The sequence below is a fragment of the Onychostoma macrolepis genome, chromosome 13, assembly GCF_012432095.1.
Source record: "Onychostoma macrolepis isolate SWU-2019 chromosome 13, ASM1243209v1, whole genome shotgun sequence".
Taxonomy (NCBI): Eukaryota; Metazoa; Chordata; class Actinopteri; order Cypriniformes; family Cyprinidae; genus Onychostoma; species Onychostoma macrolepis.
In genome coordinates this window covers 5,709,121-5,729,345 of record NC_081167.1, presented here as the reverse complement: position 1 = coordinate 5,729,345, position 20,225 = coordinate 5,709,121, and the positions used below count along the sequence as shown (strand labels likewise).

The 20,225-nt window shown below is 40.4% G+C and overlaps 1 protein-coding gene across 2 annotated transcripts in view; it reads left to right on the top strand.

The window, feature by feature from the left end:
* The first annotated feature begins 407 nt into the window (after positions 1-407).
* Positions 408-20,225, top strand: part of meis1b (Meis homeobox 1 b) — a 62,532-nt gene continuing 42,714 nt past the window's right edge. The window contains exons 1-7 of one of the 2 annotated variants that reach the window (XM_058794814.1): positions 408-1,063; positions 2,459-2,679; positions 3,817-3,958; positions 4,184-4,234; positions 4,671-4,721; positions 5,640-5,786; positions 13,682-13,793. In XM_058794814.1, the coding sequence (XP_058650797.1) occupies positions 1,052-1,063; positions 2,459-2,679; positions 3,817-3,958; positions 4,184-4,234; positions 4,671-4,721; positions 5,640-5,786; positions 13,682-13,793 (736 nt within the window). In that variant the 5' untranslated portion in view covers positions 408-1,051. The remainder of the gene's footprint in view (positions 1,064-2,458; positions 2,680-3,816; positions 3,959-4,183; positions 4,235-4,670; positions 4,722-5,639; positions 5,787-13,681; positions 13,794-20,225) is intronic. The other variant, XM_058794813.1, reaches the window with a different exon arrangement.

Sequence of the window (20,225 nt, the reverse complement as noted above, 5' to 3'; positions counted from 1 at the left end):
CGGGAAAACTTCATTACGCACACTGAACATGGTTTCCAAGTTTCTCGACTATTGTAAATAGCGCTCTCCCATTTGGATACTCCGATCAGAAGTGACAATAAACAGTGTGCAGAGAGTGACCTGACGTGAAAGAGCCCACGTTCCATTTGTAGCTATATTTAAAGCATTGTTGGTGTATAAACACCTACATGGCTTTATATATGGCGTGGCTTGGCACGCACAACGAACGCAGTGCAACCTAAAGCAAAGCGCGGTCTCTGCGTGTTAGAGCTCGGTTCATGTCGAATCGTGGTAGTGGTGGTCTGCCTTTTCTGCGTCCCACACATCTCACCCCCCTGCTTTGGTTGGAACTTGATGTGGCCCATCGCATTGTGCAAGACGCGACCTGTTATGGCCACCACTACTTCCGGGTTTCAGCAGTCTGGTCCAGATTCAGCTGCTGAGCCGCGTTCAACACACACTCATTGTACACAAACGGGGAAAGGCAGCTCGCAGCATCGATCGTGGCTCCTTTAAGAAAAACTAAGCCAGAATTATCAGCCCACCTCCTCTTGATCTCATTTAGAAGCTATTGCATAAAAAATCAACTCAGGAGCCGAGAGTGATCAAAGAAACGAGAGAGAGCTTCATTTTTGTGCATTTGAGTAGTATTCTCGTTAGGGGTGCTAACCAGTGGAAGCGCGCAGAGGATCATCATTCATTCAGCACTTTGACAAGCTCGCGTTTGATTGATTGACAGCCGGAGTGGCAAAAAGCCATGAGATGCGCTAGTTTTGTTTGAGGGGTTATTTTCATACTGCTTTGGAAAAGAAGATTTTGCTCGATCCTTGTCGCTGTCTACGGGAAAGCAAGCGAAGGGGACCTATTCGCTGAACGCGTCTGGCTGAACTTGTGGTGAAGGACTGGCTTCATCGCTCGCTTGAAAGAGGCAGTTGGATTTTTTGGGAAAACATAATCCCACGTTTGGAATTTGCGTGCTTATTTCCTATTCACCCTGGCCTCATAGGGGATATATTTTTGATTAAAGGAAGCCGAGGGAGTGTGGAGGGCGATGGCGCAGAGGGTACGTATCCCGAAAAGTTTCTTCGAGTCCGTATTGTTGAATGCAGTTGGAAATACTGAAACGTGGCCGATGACAGTCAGACTCGCAGTTAAACTTTCTCTTCTTTTGCCTACCAGTTTTGTTGTAACATTCAACTTTACATCGCTCACATTCATGCATGTGTCTCTGTATAGAGTTTTGAGACACAGAAACCATTTTTAAACAGACTACTCTCTAATTACGTTTGACAGGGAGCAATTCATAATTTTTGAAACCATAGTTTTTCTATATGCACTGCATTTGTTTAAGTTTCTTTAGTTTCGTCACGAGGACAAATAATCAAAAAACTTTAAAACTATTGGAATAGTTCAACTCTCATAACTAAAAGTTATTACTATACATGTTATGATAATACATTGTGCAGGAATATTATTAGGGAGTTCAACAAATTCAACTCAGCTGTATTGTTTATATATTCTATACAAAATAGTCTTATTTTCAAACAGCATTACAATGAAACATAGTTGTGCGCTTTAACTCGTAAAGTTGACATTTACGGGCTGGCCACTTTTTCTTTTCATTTGTAATCAAATGTAAACAATCACAAAGTAGATTTCATCGCAACTCTCCGACCTTTTGCTTTTGATGGTGGAAGTACAACAGCACCCTGCTGTCTTGCGTACACCTCTATAGATTTAGATTTCAAATGTGTTATGGTCTCATCATCGCACTTTCACCACAATAACATGAAATTATAATAATTATGATAAATTATCAGTGTCACTGATAGATTATTTTAAACGGGCTAATACAATGTTTCATTGAACTGTTAGGCACGATTGGACAATGCAAATTTGTGTTTAATTAGACTAATTCTAAAAGTGCTACGTATGTTACTATTCGAACTAGTGTATATAATGAATTTAGTTTGACAACAGTAGGGTATAATAACCTATATAATACACAGTTATTACATGCAAATGACATTACCTATTACTTCAGTTGCGTTTATAAAATTAAAAATTCGCATAAAAAGTGGCACAGCACAACACTGCTCAGTCATATGATATTTTTTTTGTGATGATCTCAATAAAGCTGTAGCTCAGTACTCCATGTTGATGTGTCCGACGCTGTAGTCTGTCTGTTTCAGTCTGTTTTTTAAAGCATATGAGTTTTGCAACATTTTTTGCATTTAGTGTTTTATTAACCACGGGATAGTCTGCATGTACACTTGATATATTTAATTACTTTGTAATACCAGAACAAAGTGTTTTCATTTCGCAAAAGCTATACTTTTTTTTTTTTTTTCGTCCGAGAACATCCGATTTTTATTTTCTTTTAGTGTTTTCCCTATGTATATATTGTGTAAGAGGTAAAAGTGACAACATGGGTATGTTGCCCTTCGTGTGTGTGCAGTACGAAGATATACCCCACTATGGGATGGACGGAGTAGGAATCCCGAGCACGATGTACGGGGACCCGCACGCCGCCAGATCCATGCAGGCTGTTCACCTGAACCACGGGCCCCAGCTCCACTCCCACCAGTACCCACACACAGCCCACACCAACGCCATGCCGCCCAGCATGGGCTCATCCGTCAATGACGCTCTAAAAAGAGATAAAGACGCCATTTACGGGTACGTGTAGATAGCCAAGACATATTCTGTATGATGAACTTTGCCAGTTACACATTATTTGACCTGTGATAGTTTCTGTAAAACATATTGAGAACTTAAGGCGCCATAAATGTTTAAAAGTCCTTTTATTCTAAAAGCTCTCCTCTCTCACTTTTATATTAGTTCACCGTCTGACTGTTCGTTTTGCCTTTCTTTTTGTGACAGATATCGTTTTTTTTTTTTTAATTAGTTTGTTTTAAAAATCTTACTAATATTTGAGATTTAAACTTCAAAATTAAAGTTGATAAATACTGAATTTAAAAATACAAAAAACACGACTGCGCATAAAACATCGTTGTGTATGCTAAAACTTTTGAACTGTTTAAACTTCAGGCCTAGTTATTAGTTAAATGTATGAAATGCATTTTTGGACAGCTGCGCAAAGTGATTCCCGTGAAAATTACAATGAACACTCTTACAAAACCATAAAGGATATTTTCCACATAGATTATCTGTTCTGGTCATAAAATGTGCAAACATATCTGGACGTGCGAAGTTACTCTAAATGCGCCTAGCATACAAAAGCTGCTCGAGCACAAGAGTTCTCATCACAGCGCTGTATATAAATGTTGTTGCGTTCAAAACAACAATTTATACGCAGAAACACGCCATAGAACTTACTCTCATTCGTTATGAATTAGAAACGTTCCTAAACATTTACACAAGATATAGGCCATGGTTAAATTGCATGCTTGGCCTAGACTCAACGTGAGCATTTCTTAGATGCTGTGACCTCGTAGCCCATTGTTTATATTGACTGCTGTCTTCGATAATACGTCCAGGAATCCAAGTTACATGTGATCTGACAGTATTAAACACAAGTAACAAGCTCGTTATAGTGTAAGTGACAACACAATAATCGACATAAACGTGCGAGTAAACACTTCATATCTATATGTTCGTGGCGCAGTGGTATGCACGTACTTTTGCTTGGTGACAAATTAAAATTAGTTAGCCTAAGTAAATGTAAATTTCTCAAATTGCAAATGCTTTCTGTGGAGACCGCTTATACACCGAGAAGGAGTTGTAAACTCTTCTAAAATGTCATGTGCTAATCCAGAGCTTTCCCCGCACTGACCTCTGTGTTTTTTATTCCAGGCACCCTCTGTTCCCACTTCTAGCACTGATTTTTGAGAAATGTGAATTAGCCACTTGCACACCTCGAGAGCCCGGTGTGGCTGGAGGGGATGTGTGTTCATCAGAGTCTTTCAATGAGGATATAGCAGTGTTTGCAAAACAGGTCAGAAACTGTTTTATGGCGCAAAAAGTTTTTGCATATTTAATTGTGTAGTTGCAGCGTTGACGTATTCTCTGTAACTTTAAATGAGAGAGAAAAAACCCCGAAAAAAACAAAAACAAAAACGGGCTAATTAATGCTTTTAAATTTATTTAATACTTTTTTTGAAGGATTTGTATTTTTGTTTTCTCTCACAATTTAAAATTATTTACATGCATATCGTCTCAGATTCGAGCAGAAAAGCCGCTATTTTCATCAAATCCCGAGCTGGATAATTTGGTGAGTGCAACAATTTTTATTATTTTGTATTTGCCTCCAATAATTTTAATTTACAACTTTTATAACATATTCAGAAAGTGTTCTTTAGACACAATTGTCTGATTTCTTGATGGCATTGCTAATCGTTATGGATATTTTTTTATGTGTTTTGTAAGAGTTCGATTTATTATGCAAATTGTTTTTTTTTTTTTTTTAAGCATTAAAGCATGTTGGCAGAGGACACACGTCCCTCTCATTAAAACATGGATTAAAGTGATAATTTATTCATAAATGAAGTATAATTTGACTTAATTGCAGTGCATTGTCTAGAAAGTGATCTCTAGTCAGAAATGATCCAGAATGTCATAAATCACTTAATTTGTTTGTAATTGTCTTGGGCCTGTTTATTTCGTCACATTTAAAGTGAACTTTTTTCTTCATTGTCAATTTTCCCCAGATGATACAAGCCATTCAAGTTTTACGGTTTCATCTTTTGGAGCTCGAAAAGGTAATCAAAGTTTACCCCAATTGGCCGGTCCTCTCTTCAAACCTATGGGCCTCATCTGCATAAATGTATTTTTCCTGGTCTGTTGTAATTAGTGTCAAAATCAATCATGCTGCCTATTTCTCCTCCGAGTTTAATTACAATGCAACCTGCTACCACGGCCACGGTTATTTCATAGAAGTAATTTCAATGTTTCTCTGCATGCTGTGCCACCTAACGTTGTCGTAAGCGATTTTTTGTTCATTTATTCTATAATACTGACTATCGTTATTCCGCAACTCGTTGATGGCACGTTTTGCGCGCTTATCTGTTATCAGCAATACACTTTGGAGGAATTTTATCAACACCTGTTTCCACGTCGAGAGTGGGCCTATCAAGTGATTTATCGCCAAACCATATAGTTTTACAGTATTGAATACACATAATAACCATTGGCTCCAAATCTCCAGATATTTGCATGAGCCTCTAGGGTTATATGTGTTGAGATAACACGGCGAAGCGATAGGTTGAGCATTCAGCCATAAATGAAGAATTCTCCCCTCGCCACTGAATGTCATCCACCATATTATTCCCTTGTAAAGAGGTGGTAATGAAATAACTAGACGAAATTAAACAGTTTACCTTAAATGTCAGTCAAGCAGGTCATCTCTCTAATGGCCACAACCCCGGGAGCAGATGAATTTAACACGGGTGTTGAATACGGTGTAGCCCGTGAGTCGTCTTGTCAGTGTCAATTTTCGGCGATATCTCTATTTTGAGAGGGAGTAAAGTTATTTCACATTCTGGATGCGTCTGATAGCTATCAGAGAAGGCCATTGGGAGAGGTTTTCCATGTCAATAGGAGTTCTGGATGCACTTGTCAGTTCGCTGTGATGACCCTTTGTGATTTCCCCCCCCTCCTTGCTTCCCTTGTATCTATAGGTACATGAACTTTGTGACAATTTCTGTCATCGGTACATCAGCTGTTTGAAGGGAAAGATGCCCATCGACTTGGTTATAGACGACAGAGAAGGAGGATCAAAATCAGACAGTGAAGAAATTACAAGATCATCGGGGCCCCTTGATCAGGTACGTGCAGGAGTCCATTTCTTTTCTGGCCATTCAGCTCGTCTTTTGGGTCACTTTCTCTGCCTCGCCGTTATTTGCATACGATTAAGGCTTTTAAATTCCATCGGATTGAAAAATTTGGAATAATGTGGCCCATTATTGCTTCATTACGGTTTGATCCCGGAACTGACCCGAGGAGATTAGCTCGTGAAAGCATTGCCATAAACTTGACCTGTTTCTTGTCGATTTTAATTTAGCCCTTTCCCTCTTCTTTTCTCTCGCCCGCCTTTTTTTAATCAAACCAAACGGTTGGGCTATCTGTGGTATCTATTACTATCAAGAACCAAATGGAGACATATCTATAGTAGGCATTTAGAGATTTGGTGCTTTGGTTTTCTGCTGTTGTTCACGCTTCATTAGTTGCCTTGTCAGTGTTTTTCCTCAGAGGAGTGCGTGCGATGCTTACGCGCAGCGTTCTACTCTCAGCCACTCTTTTGAATGGCATAAGCAGCGCGGTCGTGTTTGAGTAGTACTGTGCCATGCAGTATTTTGTGTTTATAGGAAATTGTGTGGAATTCTGTTCCTCTGTGCCTTTTGAATATGCGGCAGTTCGTGCTTGTGGATCCTTTTTGACGTTCTTCAGCTCTAACGCACTTTCAATTAAACTTTTACGCGTTCTTCAATGCTTTCATCTGGACACGCTGCGTAATGTTTATATATTTTAAGTATAATGATAGAAGATTTGGGAGAGACAATTCTAAAAAAAAAAATCAAGTGGTCATATTAAGGGGATTAGCAGATTCACCAGCATAAAAAGTAATGAAGCGATTAGGCTAAATAATTTAAATCCGTCATCTTCCATATGGCTGAGTGATCGAATAAAGCATTGACCAGTTGTAGCTTTCCAATGACTGCGTCGGCCACCAGTTTTTATATGAGGGAGAGAAAACCCTGTCCCATTCATTACCAAACAGGGACTCCAATAAAACGACCTTTGGCTTCTTTAGTCTTTTCTACTTCTGCTGTATTAATGATCATGTTAATGAGCGGATCTGTACAGATAATGCATCTAATTCAAAGGAAGCATTAAACAGCATAATGCCAATTGTGTTTATAACTCTTTTAACAAAACTCTATCAGAGAGCACGTGTCAGTTTTTTGTTGTTTTTTTTTTTTTTAATAAATGAATTATTGAGCAGAGATGAATTTAAGCGATAAAAATAAATTTGGCTTATATGAAGACCCCTGGGTACGCAGGTATATAACTTGATAAGAGCAATTTATGCTTTGCTGGAGGCCACGAATACAGATATTTAATTGACTTTAAGATGAAGACATGTCCTATATATTTTTTTTTCTTGACGTGTAACACCTAAATATTAGGGTTAGTATTAAGTATTTACATCTTCATGAAAGTCTGATTCCCTAATGTAAGCTGACCAACTTTTCAGAAGTTTGCTAATGCGAGGTAGAGTCTGTTTTTGTTTTATTGTGAATCCTAAAAGAAATGCCGCTGGTTAGGATTGTACTCATTTAAAATTGGATGAGCAGTAAAGAGAGCTTATAACACTTAAATAAAAGTAAATTTAAAAATAAGTTTAATATAACTATAGATGCGTATGGGCGGTTTTGGTTAACAGCTACAGAGTTAAAGTTTGACTTTAGGTCCTATATGTATTTTACATCTCATTTTTTGTGGTTACATTTCTGAGCTTGCTAGGCGGTGACATCCCTAACGAATTTGCGTCGCTCATGCATTATCTCGTTCCATATGTATTTTTAATATATGCCCTCGGGCATAAAGTTGAATTGGACTGGAAAAAAAAAAAAAAATCTCCTTTGTGCAAATTCTCAACAATGTTAACAAGAGGGAGAGAGGCGGTTCATTTATTCAAAGGCCAATTTATTCCAGCAGGAATACTGCAGCATAAGAAAATCAGGAATATACATAGAATTTATTAAATTCCGTGGTCCAGCGCTGTGCTGTGTTTTCGTCCTCCGTGCAGCGAAGCATCGTATCAATAATGTCTCAACTCCAGCTTAGCATTGTTTTGCAAGTATCGAGTGAAGAGAAAGAGGGGCAGAGCTCAGGGGTGAAAAAGTCAGAGCCTCTCTCTCTCTTCTCTCTCTCTGGTGAATGCGGCCCAGCCAGTTTGGATCGCGTTGTTTTCCTCGTACTGCGCTGATAAACGCGCGGCCATATGAGCCTCAGGTGCCATATGAGCGGAGGGACTAGTTAGCAGCTAGTTAACCCCTTCACTGCGGTCTTCATTCTGGAGAATCTTGTTGAAGTTTTTGGTTGTTTGACAGCTACCACGTCACATTAAGTAATTATTACACTACTGAAAAAACCCCCCAAAAAAACCGGTTTTACATGTAGTATATGAATCTAGTATTAAGTATAGTATAATATTAAACGATATGAGCGCTACTGTAAAGTGTGTAAATATAAAAATAGGCTATATAATGGTTAAACTTTTTAAAACTATGTTTCATGCTGGAATACTTATAAGATCACAAGCTTGATCAACCGTCAAGTGTATTTTGGTATAATGTATAATAATATGTTTTACTGACTTGTTGGAGAAAGTTGGATAAGTTATCTCTGAATTAAAATACTTACTGCATTGGTAAAAACACATGGTTATGGTAAAATATGACTACTACTACTACTACTACTACTGCTAACAAAATAAATGAAAAAAATAAATAAAAAAAACCTCTAAAATGATTTGTGTGATGCTAATGACAACAGAACAGACAATCATTCTTTGTTATAAAACATTAAGTTAACTGAGATTATAAATCAACTAGAATTATTAAATTAATTTATGTTCTTAGGAAGGGGTACAAAGTAGAATTTCCTTGATTTAACACTTTTTATGCATTTATTATCAAGAAGTTAAAAAGACTTTAAAAAAAAAAAAACTTATGAAAGATAGTTTTCTTAAAAATATTTGAGTTCTTTTCTTCTCATTCTAGGGGACAAAAAAAGTTATCCTGGTTAAAGAATCACTCTCATGATATATATTTAACTTACAATTCTAGTTTGAAAATAAAAAAAGTGTGCTGTGTTGCAAGTGAAATTAGTCATGAATGATTGATTTTGATACAACATTTACCAACATACATTAATTGTCGTCCGAGTAATGGCTTTATCTTTTGTTTCGGCATGTTTATTGCCTTCTTGTGCCTCAGTGCAAATCAGGCTAATTTGTTTTCCGATTGGCTGGCTCATGGTAACTTGTTTATGACGTATTTGCTCCGTGCTGACGCTCACTGAAGGCAAAGTAAAGAGTCTGAATGCATTTCCATGGGCTGCAGCGTTTGCACAGTTGTCTTTAATTGCAGAGAGTCACTGCCATTTGCTAATGAACTCAACGCCATGAAAACCTCCGCAGTGCTTAAGACTTCAGTACTCGAGGGCTCTTTAGATTATTCCATGCGGCCTGAAGAGGGGTTGAAATAATTGAAATGCTGAATAGTTTCTCTGTTTGCAGTTTCCTTTCTGTTTTGTTCAGGACCAATTTAAAAACTAAGGGTGTTATTATAGAGTAAGCCATGCTATTAATGTATTGCATAGAGGCCACCCAGAAGTTACGTTGTTTTTGTGCTTAATAATTTGTGATACAAAATATCATTTTGCATGAGTTTTTTTTTTTTTTTTGTAATATGCTTTTAGTGAATGAGAATATATGGGCCTGTTTTAAAGGGTTGCATAAATAATGTCACTGTTTCCCTGTCATGAGAGATTCTTTTAGTTGTTGTTATAACCTCACTGTTGAATGTATCACTTGTGCTCAAGAAAACATCTTTTTGCACTTTTGGATGAGAACGGAGTGTACAAAATCTGTTTTTATTTACTCTGTTTTTAATTGAAGTTTTTAATTGAAGGCACGTGCTTTCGTTTTTGTTGTGAACCCAAAGTATTGTCTTTTTAAGAGTAGATTATTTGCTTCTTTTGATAGTACACTAGTAGGGCAATGTTGAAATTATTACTGTGCTATAATCATAGTCTTTGTTGAAGTAATGAGAAGGTGAGATCCCTCGTTCTGTATCTTGACAACTGTTGGCTGCTGTCAACGATTCAACAAGTGATATAAAGAATAAACATGTGACTATTTTACCCTTTGAAGAAGTGGCACGGGAATATCAAATTGTGGTTACTTCGATCAGTTAAATTGAAAACAGGCATGATGCATCGAGTTAACTGCTCTAAGTGCTCTGAGTTCATGAAATTTGTTTAAAAAAATTAGCCATATATATATATATATATATATATATACTATTTATAAACATATACTGTTGCTTGTGTGTAAAGTTTTCCATAGTTAAACTTCTTTGCAATTCCATATTTTTTAAATTCTCTAAGAGAATGGTCAACATTGTATTTTTTAAAGAAATTAAGCTTGAGGATCGCACTACAAATTGTTTTTAAATCAGTGATGTGAAAGTTATTGTAATTAAAGGAGATGTGTGATTATCCTACAGTGCCGTCAAGGGTGACTCTACTGGTTTTTAAACGAGATCTCACCCACAGGCCATTTTAAGAGATTTCGCTTTCTCTGTAGACCAAATCCAAGCTGATTTTTTTTTCAGCAATTATTCCCCCCTCCCCAATTTTGCTCCATTTTGCTTTGTAAGATTTGTTAAAGGAGGTGTTTGGGGGATTGGACTGTTCTAGCATTCACCCTCCCTTTTTTTGTTTCTGTGCATGCCATTACCACATCCATTCATTTAAGAAGCATTAATGTTTTTGCACAGAGTTGAACCAACAGCCACGTGGTCTGTTATCAACATTGAGGATCTCAGCCTTATCAACAAGCCGGAGTAAACAAATAAACAAGTGTCCTGAACAGATTTAGTTTTTGGTTGCAATCCACTGGGCAAAGTTCATGTGTGAATCTTGTGCTTCCCAAGTATTTCCCAGCAGAGCTTGAGTATTTTAGTGAGCTTGTTCAAGTGTCCTTGCTAATCTTGTTTGATGAGGCATATAAAAACTCTCTCTCTCTTTCTCGCTCTCTGTGTGTGTGTGTGTGTGTGTGTGTATCTCTCTCTCAGTCCGTTTTGTTGTGCTATCTAGATGAAGCCAGAACCAAAAATAGTACAATGTGACACTGGTGGGTCTGTGTTAAAAAAAAAAATTAAAAAAAAGGGAGTGAGAGAGCAGTCACTGTGGCATGAAATTGTAAACATATACTGTTTATGAGTTTTCTTTCCCCTGTGAAGTCTACAGTAACCTGAAACATTTTTCTTTATTATTATAAATGAATTGGAAGCCCAATATTCTTTGCATGAGTGCGTGTATAATGTGCAGAGAAAGAGAGCTTCCATCTAAGACCCAACACAATGAAAATGCAATGAATTGGAATGCCTCACCGATCATAGCAGAATCAGAATTTCCAGCAAGGAAAATCTTTTCATGGCGAATTAAGTGGTGGAGGAAGAAAATGGTAATGAAAAAAAAAAAAAAAGGGAAAGGCACAGATGACAAACGCTGCTCCCTGGGCTACGCACTGCAGATTTAAGAACTTTAGCTAAAGCTATGCAGAATAGAATGTGGAAAATTGAATTTACTAAACAATTAAGCATTGAATTAATCTACATCCTGCACTTGAGAGAGAGAAGGACATGAGGAGGCAGAGAGAAAAGGAGCAAGGGAAGAGAAAACATGTGGAGGGGGAGGGGACGAAGCCCCCCCCCCCCAAAAAAACACGACTGAATAAATCCTAGCTAGCTCATTAGAGGGACAGTGAATATATCAAGTGTGTTGTTGTGTGCAGCAGGACAGCATTCTCTCTGCCACGGCACTCATCTCTCCCGTAACCATCTGCATCCACACCGCCTCCACCCGCTGTTCATTTTGGCCCACATATTTACTCCTTCGCTTATGCGCCTGTGCGGTTTCCTCCGGGTGTCTGCTAGCTGGTGGACTGCTCTGCGTTTTGGCCATTTTTTTTGTTGTTATTAATTAGCTGTTAGATCTGTGGTGGACGAGATTGTTGGGGCAGTTATAAATAGACTCGAGTGCACCCTGGAGATGTCACTCACCCTCAGCCGAGACCCTCCCCCATTCCCATGGGGCCGAGCGGCAGCCTCCCACAAGCCCCGCTGCTCTTTTGTTCAATTACAGTTAATGCAATAGTTTGCTATTTTCTCATTCTAATTATATTTTCAAGTAGGATTTGTTGTGCGTAAAAAAACATCCTTTTACGTGTGGAGGCTCTGGGGTTCTCGGTCTCCAGGGTGCTGTACCATTCTTTTCCACAAAGCTCTGAATAAACAAGTTCCCTCCATTTTTTTTCTCTCTCTCTCTCTCTCTTTCTTTTACAAAGGGTTGTAGAAACTGGCAATTTCAGTTTTAACTGTTTGCTCCCTGGGCATGTGTTCTAGATTACCTCTTACGGCATACTTTTGGTATGCTGCAGAATACACCATTTTTTCCCCCTGGATATTTAAAAAAAAAAAAAAAAAAACATATCTGGAGTGGCTGGCACTATTATGCCTGAAGTTTCTAGGAGACTTGTGGCAAGTCTATAAAATTCAATTTGGATTGTTTCAGAATTTAGGATTTTTATATTTTATTTTATTTTATTTTTATTTTATTTTTTACCTATACATATTTTGAGTGTTTTTAATTCAAAGAGTACCATATAAATAAAAGACAAGAATCTTCACATTTCTCTATACATTCGTTACATATTTTTAGGATAATAATGGAACTTTTTTTTTTTTTCACAATCATGTTTGTGCATACGTGTAGTAATAAACAATCAGTGGAGCAAAACCCTTAATAGATTTCCACAGAAATGGAAAGCAATTAATTCTCAACGTTCTACTCATCTGCTTATGTAATATTTTGATTATATTTTCAGTAAGAATACAGTATTTTAACTACATTTAGCTCATGTTTAAATCCTGAGAACTGTGAATATTCATCGCAAAACCTGCATTTAAAAACACAAAATATATTTCCTGGGCCTGCTATTGAGAGTTCTCCTCTCTGATAGGCGTCTTTTTACACCAGAAAAGATGCTGCGGCCTTCATCTCATATTTTCCACACACAGTTAATGTTACTTTTGTGGAGGCAGCCAGTGATAAGAGGCAACATCTGTTTTGTTCTATAGTACAAGTAGACCCTGCATGGGGCTGAGTGTGTGCAGGCCCCGGTTCGCCATTGTTCCGTCCACTTCTCTTTATCCCCATGTCTGCTCCATTTGCCACATACCATCCGCCCAACAGCTGACACTTTCGCTCTATTATACACCTAAGCTTAATTGTCAATAGGATTTCTCTCTGTTTTTTCTTCCTCCTCTTCCCAACTTGAAGGAGAATGGCTCTTATTTGATTTCATTTTGATTCGCTAGGCCAGCGAACCGGCACACACGCACACACTTATACCCTCCCTCGCTCTGGGATATAAGAGTGGTGACTGACTGGCTCTTGTTGTATTCAGAGATCTCAAGTTAGCTAGTGCATGTGTATGGACAGGCATGCACATCTTAGCTGCTATTGCTAATTATTCTTTCTTTGTTTTTATATTTCATTTCTGGACTATGGATATCCTGTCACTGGTAATACAATGTTTTTTTTTTGATGTTCTTTAAAATAGTGCAATTGTGTATTCTGATCTGTGAAATAAAAAAATGTCTATAAGGAAGCCAGCGATTGTGTGGCGTCATTAAAATGCTCAGTGACAGGGTTTGGTTCAATCGTTCTTGTAAACTGTGCTGACTGAATTGTCGTGTGAGGTTGTAGGGCCTGGAAAGAGGATGAAAAACAATAAAATGAGGAACATCTGATAAAGCCAGCTGTCTTTGTAGCATGGGACTGTAGCCTGTGTGTGTTTCTCTGTGATCTGATGCCTGATTGTGTGCCTTATTCCTGCTCTGTCTCTCTCTCCCTTTCCGCACAGACTTCATGGAACAGAGACCATGACGATACAGCTTCTACACGCTCCGGAGGAACACCAGGACCATCCAGCGGAGGACACACATCGCACAGCGGTGACAACAGCAGCGAACAAGGTAAGGATCTGAGACACCCCATGATGCATATGTAAGGGATAATGTACAGTCAGCCTGTCATTAACAGTTACTTATCAATTAAATAAATAAAAGGGCAGGGAATATTGATTTTAGTTTATTAAAGAGACCACAGAGTGATAGGACAGAAACTAGCACAGTTAGAGAGAAAATATGGGAGAACGATTAGTTGCATGATACTTGATTGAAGCATCGACCAATCAGAGTCAAGTATTCCAGAGAGCAGTGTAGTAAGTATGCTTCTATGGAAATGTCACCGACTATGCAGATGTGTCCAGCTTACCATCTGAGGCCGAGCATGTGTATGGAGAGAGTTAAAGCAGATGTTTAGGCCACTGCTGGCTGGTCATATGGCGTAGGTCCATCAGCTGGTTGTGATAAGACTGCATTAATGAACCTTCCTCTGGGCCCATCTGGACAGGGTGTCTGAAGAAACCGCTGGTGATGACAGTCTAACAAAAGAGCTTTTACACTGATGGAGCTTTATGCGTTCTGTTATATTCCAGATGAAGATTCTGGAATTTTCAAAGAGAAATGAAATATTCTCAAAAAAAGAAAAACTCTCCTGGGTATCCTCTTGGTAGGATTTCTCTCTCAATGGAGTAAAAGCTAACGAAAGCCAACTTTCACTTCAACTGTAAACTGAGTCATCTACTGTTTGACACTGTGATTGGCTAGTTCTGTGGTTTAGCCAATCAGAACCAGTGTGGGAGGTGCCAGATGGAAGGGTGGAGGAGGGTTTCAAACAAACTGTAGGCAAAAAGCAACTTCATTTATTATTGAAAGGGATGTCAAGGCAGCAGTTTGAGGGCTGCACAGCCAGCAGGCAAAGCAGGATGAGAGCAGAAAGGACCACATTATGTTCCAGATGACTGAGCAACGATTTATATACCAGCGCCGGTTTTCTCCCTCCACAGAGCAGGAGAGCAATAAGAAAGAGGCCGGCCTGGCCTAGACGGTCAGATGGCCAATGACTAATGTCCCGGTTGCTCACCGCACTCTGATTGGATGCCTTAATGAGCACATTTTGTGCCGAGTTTGGGCTCCTGCTTGCGGTGACCTTTGCTCTTTATTGACCAAAGTGACACGTCATTTTTCACATACTTCCAATTATCACCAGGCTTTTAATGTTCACCCCCTCCTTCCTCCCCTCACGTTCCCTCACCCCAGTGTTTTGGATGAGTGTTTGTTGTGTCGTACGCTAGCGGGAAGAGGCTGAGCTATAAACCTGGACGTATGCAGAGTGTGTTCAGCGTGAACAAATGACCCAAGCACTTCAGCCCCTTCAGTCTTATTCACGCCAGTGGAGGTTTAGTGGAAGTATTATGTTAATGTGGGTTAATTGCTGATTGTGTAAAGCAGTGCAGCTAACCGTATTAGCATGTTCTGTAAGGAGTGACTTCATAATCCCAATAAGACCATTATTCTGCTGTTGGCCAAGAAACTCCTGCCAATATGTCCCCAACTGGTCCCCTCACTCACGCTCAGACTTATTCGCCCCCTTCTTTCTATGTGCTTATGCTTTATAGTTAGCATTAACAAGCTATCTTTGTTACAAATATTTGTACAACTTCTGTAAAAAGGCTCTTGTTGCTACTGCGCTGTTTAAAACCAAAAAAATGAAATGAGAATGGCTTCTATACAGAAACGGCATCATAACAAACAAGGATACGCCTTCGAACTGCATAGGAACATTGTACCCACATGCATAACATAGTACATCTGTAACCCATCAACGTAGAGATTGGCACCATAGCTGATGGTTCTAGTGGTTGCCATCCGCACCATGTTTTCCATACCGCACCTAAATAGCATCTCAGTATGACTGAGGACAGCATTTTCCTTGTTCGTGATTCTGTACCCTTCAAAGTGCGAGTGTCCCCTTAAGGGGGGAGGATAAAGCCCGCTCCTCCCTCTCTGCGCTCACAGAAACTTTCTTAGTGGAGTCCAGCAGAGACTCAGCCCGGCCCATCTCTAATTAGACCCCATTTATTAGTGTAGCGTGCTCGTATGCACCCGCCTTTGCTTAACAGCCGACCTCTCGGGGGACATCTTCTTGAATTGTATCTTGAAGCCATCTTTTCTGAGCGTCCACCCTCAGTGGGTAAAAAGAAAACAAATCATTATTATGGACTGCTGAGTATTGCTCGTTCTTGACTCTTGGCAAGGCTAGCGCCCACCCAGATTAAAAGAGACACCCTTGGGCTGGAGCGGGAACGCAGGCGATATGAGCCCCTACCAAAAAGGGGCAGGGCGCGTGGAAAATGACATGCTCTCTCATACACAGAGATCATGCTGAGTGTTTTGAAAGGCTTTGGGTTTCCTCTGCCTCATCAAAGGGTCTGGGAACAAGGTGATGACTACAGGAGTCAGATATGTATCAGCAATTACCAGGACCCATTTGTGAAAGGCCCCATGTGTGCCAAGTCAAATAGTTCCTGTGAGGCTCTTGTTATTGTCTGCATAAATTTACATGCAGAGCCGTGGACTCCAAAACTGTACTGCGGTAAGACTGTGGGAGCCAGTGAGAGCTCCAGCGAGTTACTCAAAGCGAGTTAAGAAGTTCATTTACTTCGACCGAACTCGACAGGAATGACTATTGACGAATGTGACCATTCGGCTGCGGTGTAAACAGGTCAATGTACAGTAAAAACCCACTGAAATGTTTGAAAAATTATTCTGCTGTAATGTTACATGGACTCGTCTGGTGCTTTTACTCGTGTAGAGAACAGCTGAGGCTAAACGTCATGCATCAAACTGATCATTATTTTGTTAGATTGATTGTGGTGAGTGCTGTTGTCATCATTGACTTAATGGTCAGTTTGCTACCGGCCTGTGTGAAGGTCAGTCTGAGCGAGAGCTCTCATTGGCTCCCGGCCACCATTTCTGATCTGCGATTGGCTGGCATCTGAGACTGACCAGCAGATACGGCCTCTGACAGGATGCCAACGAACCTCGGAGCCTGGATCCGCCCACCGAGCCCCCGCCTCACGTGTTTGTCAAAGTCACCCGTTAATTGCAACGATTGTCCAGCAGACTGGAAGAGCCCAGCCCCTTTCTCTCTCGCGCTTTCTTTCTGTCTCTGAGTGCCGCCTGCATGCCTTTGCATTTCTCATGCGCTATTTTCAGTGCTCTCCTCAATTGCTGAGTGCACTACAATGCTGATCACTTTCCTTTTTGATTTTACAGCAGGGTCCTGGCTTTGTTTAGCTCAGTCACTTTGAGCTGTTAAGAGGACGCCTCTCCGCTCGCTTGCTGCTGTCTGGATGCCCTCGCTCTTTGACTTTGTTTTTTTGCTTTAATCGTGCCTGGTGTGTGCGAGTGTTGTGCTTCAAAGAGCAATCGGAGCTCTATGTTGTCATTCAGGTGTAGTCAGTCAGTGGTTGTTCCTGTCTCACTAGATTCTCCTCTGTGCATGCAAAAGTGCTGCACACAGGAGGGGGAGGCTGAATGCTCTCTGCGCTCCCCGTGTATCAGTGGCAGCACGTTGGTGGAGTAATCTGGTTAAATCAGAGGCATAATGGCTGATAAAAGGTGTGCGGTTTTTATAGTGCAGGGATCTAAGAGCGGCACCGGGCGGCCCGAGCAGCCCCTGCTGTTTTTCTCTCTCATTCACATCACACATCACATCATGCACACCCACAGAAGGAGCAGAGAAGAAAGAGAGAGAGAGGGGGAAAGCATAGAGAAAGCAAGGGATCACAGGAAAGAGAGCAACGTGCCAATTCCAGTAAGTGTTTGGAAATGCATGTGCTTGACAGGAAGTATGAAATCAAAGAGCAGTTTTTATTTCACACAACACATCATGTTCTCTCTTTCAAGCCCCTTTGCATGATGCTCTCATGAATTTCACATTGTGCCTGCAAATGGCTAAATTTAGCCATTACGACAAAGTCAAGGAGATGCCAGCCGGTGTCAGTGAGGGGCACGAATGGAGCCGTGTCCTCAAGAGCCACTTGGTAGTTTTGTTAGGTTACCTAAGGGAAGGATCTAGCCTGGCGAACCTAGGGGAATCCGAACCACTGGCGTGTTTATGACCCCACTGAATCTCAGTAGTGATGGCACAACCAACAAGCTACCACTTATTTCTCCGAATACGATCAGCGCCAATTGTTTTATGGCCCACTCCTGATAAGACTCTGTGTACGCACTGTGGTCCCATGGTGAAAAAAGGGGAAACGCCGCCGGTTCCCACACCAAGGGGCAGTTTGCCTTTGGGATTAGGCTGATGTCCTGTGTCATGTGGGAAAAGGAGAGTGAAAAGTGAGAAAGTGCAAGCAAACAACCTGCCCCCCTCCTTTCACCATATATCAGCTGTTTCTTCTGCTTTCCTAATCATTGCTTTTAACTAGCTTTCATAGCCTGATTGAGCACCTTGTCTCTGGGCAGATAATACTCATAAAGCTGGTATGATAAAGTGTCACTGTTGTGTTTGCTCTTCTGTTTGCTCTGGGATTTAACTACTGCTGAAGTACTTCTCTTCTCTTCTCTCCCCCCACCCACGATCATGTGAACTCTGGGAGATGGCTGGCTATAGCACTGTTGACATCTTTCTCTTCTTATATCCACTCTTCTTTCATTCTTTGATATTAGAGTTTGGTTTAATGTGACAGTGTTGCATCTCTTCTTGTCATTTTGAAGTGGGCAATATACATGCCTCTAGTGGCACCTAAAAGAATTGCATTTATTTAAACAACCCCAAATTGTCTCAAGCTATTTTGTGGGGCTGGACTGCTTGTTTGTTCTAACAATGGAAGACAGGGGAGTGTTTGAAACATGTCAACATTTTTGCAATTCTCTATGGTACCACTAGTAGTGCAGAAATGACAGTCTTCACCTTTAAGGATGTTTAGCCCCAGGGAAAGGGAGTTTCTGGTTGGACTCATTTGCTATGTGATGTTCAGTTTAAGTGGGAAGAAGATGTTAAATTTAGATCAAATGCTATAATTGTGGTGTGTTAATGATGTAGACACTTTGCATCTGTCTCCATGTGTACAGGAAGTCCTTCTAAACCGATCCTTTTCTTCTTGCCAAAACCAGATTTTTGGTGTTTGCTAAATATTCCCTTTACAGCCACTCACTGTCAGCGTCGCTCATCTGCTTGCACATTCTCAAGCTGGAAATTCTTTTATCTCTTTTCTCTCTTCATTAGATTTTCTGGTTAGAAACATTACTGTAAGATCAGAGCAACTGTAGAACTATTAGATTGTCATTGATAGAATGGTGATAATTATTGAAATATCTAGCAAGAAGAGCTCTTTTTCTAATAAATACTTGAGTTGTCCACTTCATTCATCGTTGATTCGTCAGATGCAGGGTCACTGTTAAGAGGGGTCATGTTATGTTTCGCAATTTATGTTGCCTTTCCCGATCTGCCTCTTAATAGCTGGGAAACCCCTTTGCTTCATCTGAAAAATCCCCATGCCGTGCCCCTTCATCTGATCTGTGCTGGAGAGGTTCATGTGAATTTGACAGAAATCAGCGCAGCTCATCACTGACGTGTCACAACGCATTAGGTCTGCTGTAGAAGACCGGAGTGAACATTACTCAGCACGACCTGGGAGGAGCAGTGTGCACCCACCGGGCAACTATCAGATACACACACATCCAACTTTTCAGGAAAGAGCTGATATAACCCAAAGAGATATGCTATCGCCGCTTGGCTCGTCTGATAGAGAGGGCAGGAAGGCCAAGGAGGGAGGTGAAAAGGAAGGGAAAAGAAGGGAGGGATGGAGGGGATGTTGGGAAGGGTGTCTGAAGAACAGTGAGCGACAGTAAACAAACAGGCTTTAACTCTTTGTTCATTAATCAGGTGCTCTTGTGTGGCTGTGTCACATGCACTCGCCTTAGTTTATTTAGGGCTTTGATAAAGAGATTCACAATCTCGTTTTGGGGTCATCCTCTGCCAAAAAGATGTCTCTTGTTGACGATTCTCTTCTACAATATCCCCACTGACCTGTAGGAGCTATTCTAGTCAACCATCATGAGCGCCTGATAGATTGTTTCCAAATAAAATTAGATTAAAAATATAAATCTTTCTGCAGCCATCGCAGGAAAAAACATTATCCCAGCAGGATAATCCTCCCGTGATCTGTAGGGATGTACATTCTTTCTCTAAGCAGGAGGCCAGTCTTTTTATTAGCGGTATCACAGTGGGTTCGAGTCCAGCTTAAAGCCACAAACAGTATTGTGCTAATTTTAGCCTCTAAAGAGGATGAGGATGAGATGCCTGCTGCTAGTTTGCCATATGCTGCCCTACCGATAATACTGCGTGAGGAATATTTTCCTGCCGATAGCGACTGGGACAGTGCGTGTGAGGTCCTGGGACTGTTACAAAGATACGTGAGCTGTCCAGAAGAGATATGACGAGGAGATGCTTGGTAGCAGGTCAAATTGTACTGACAGACCAAATTG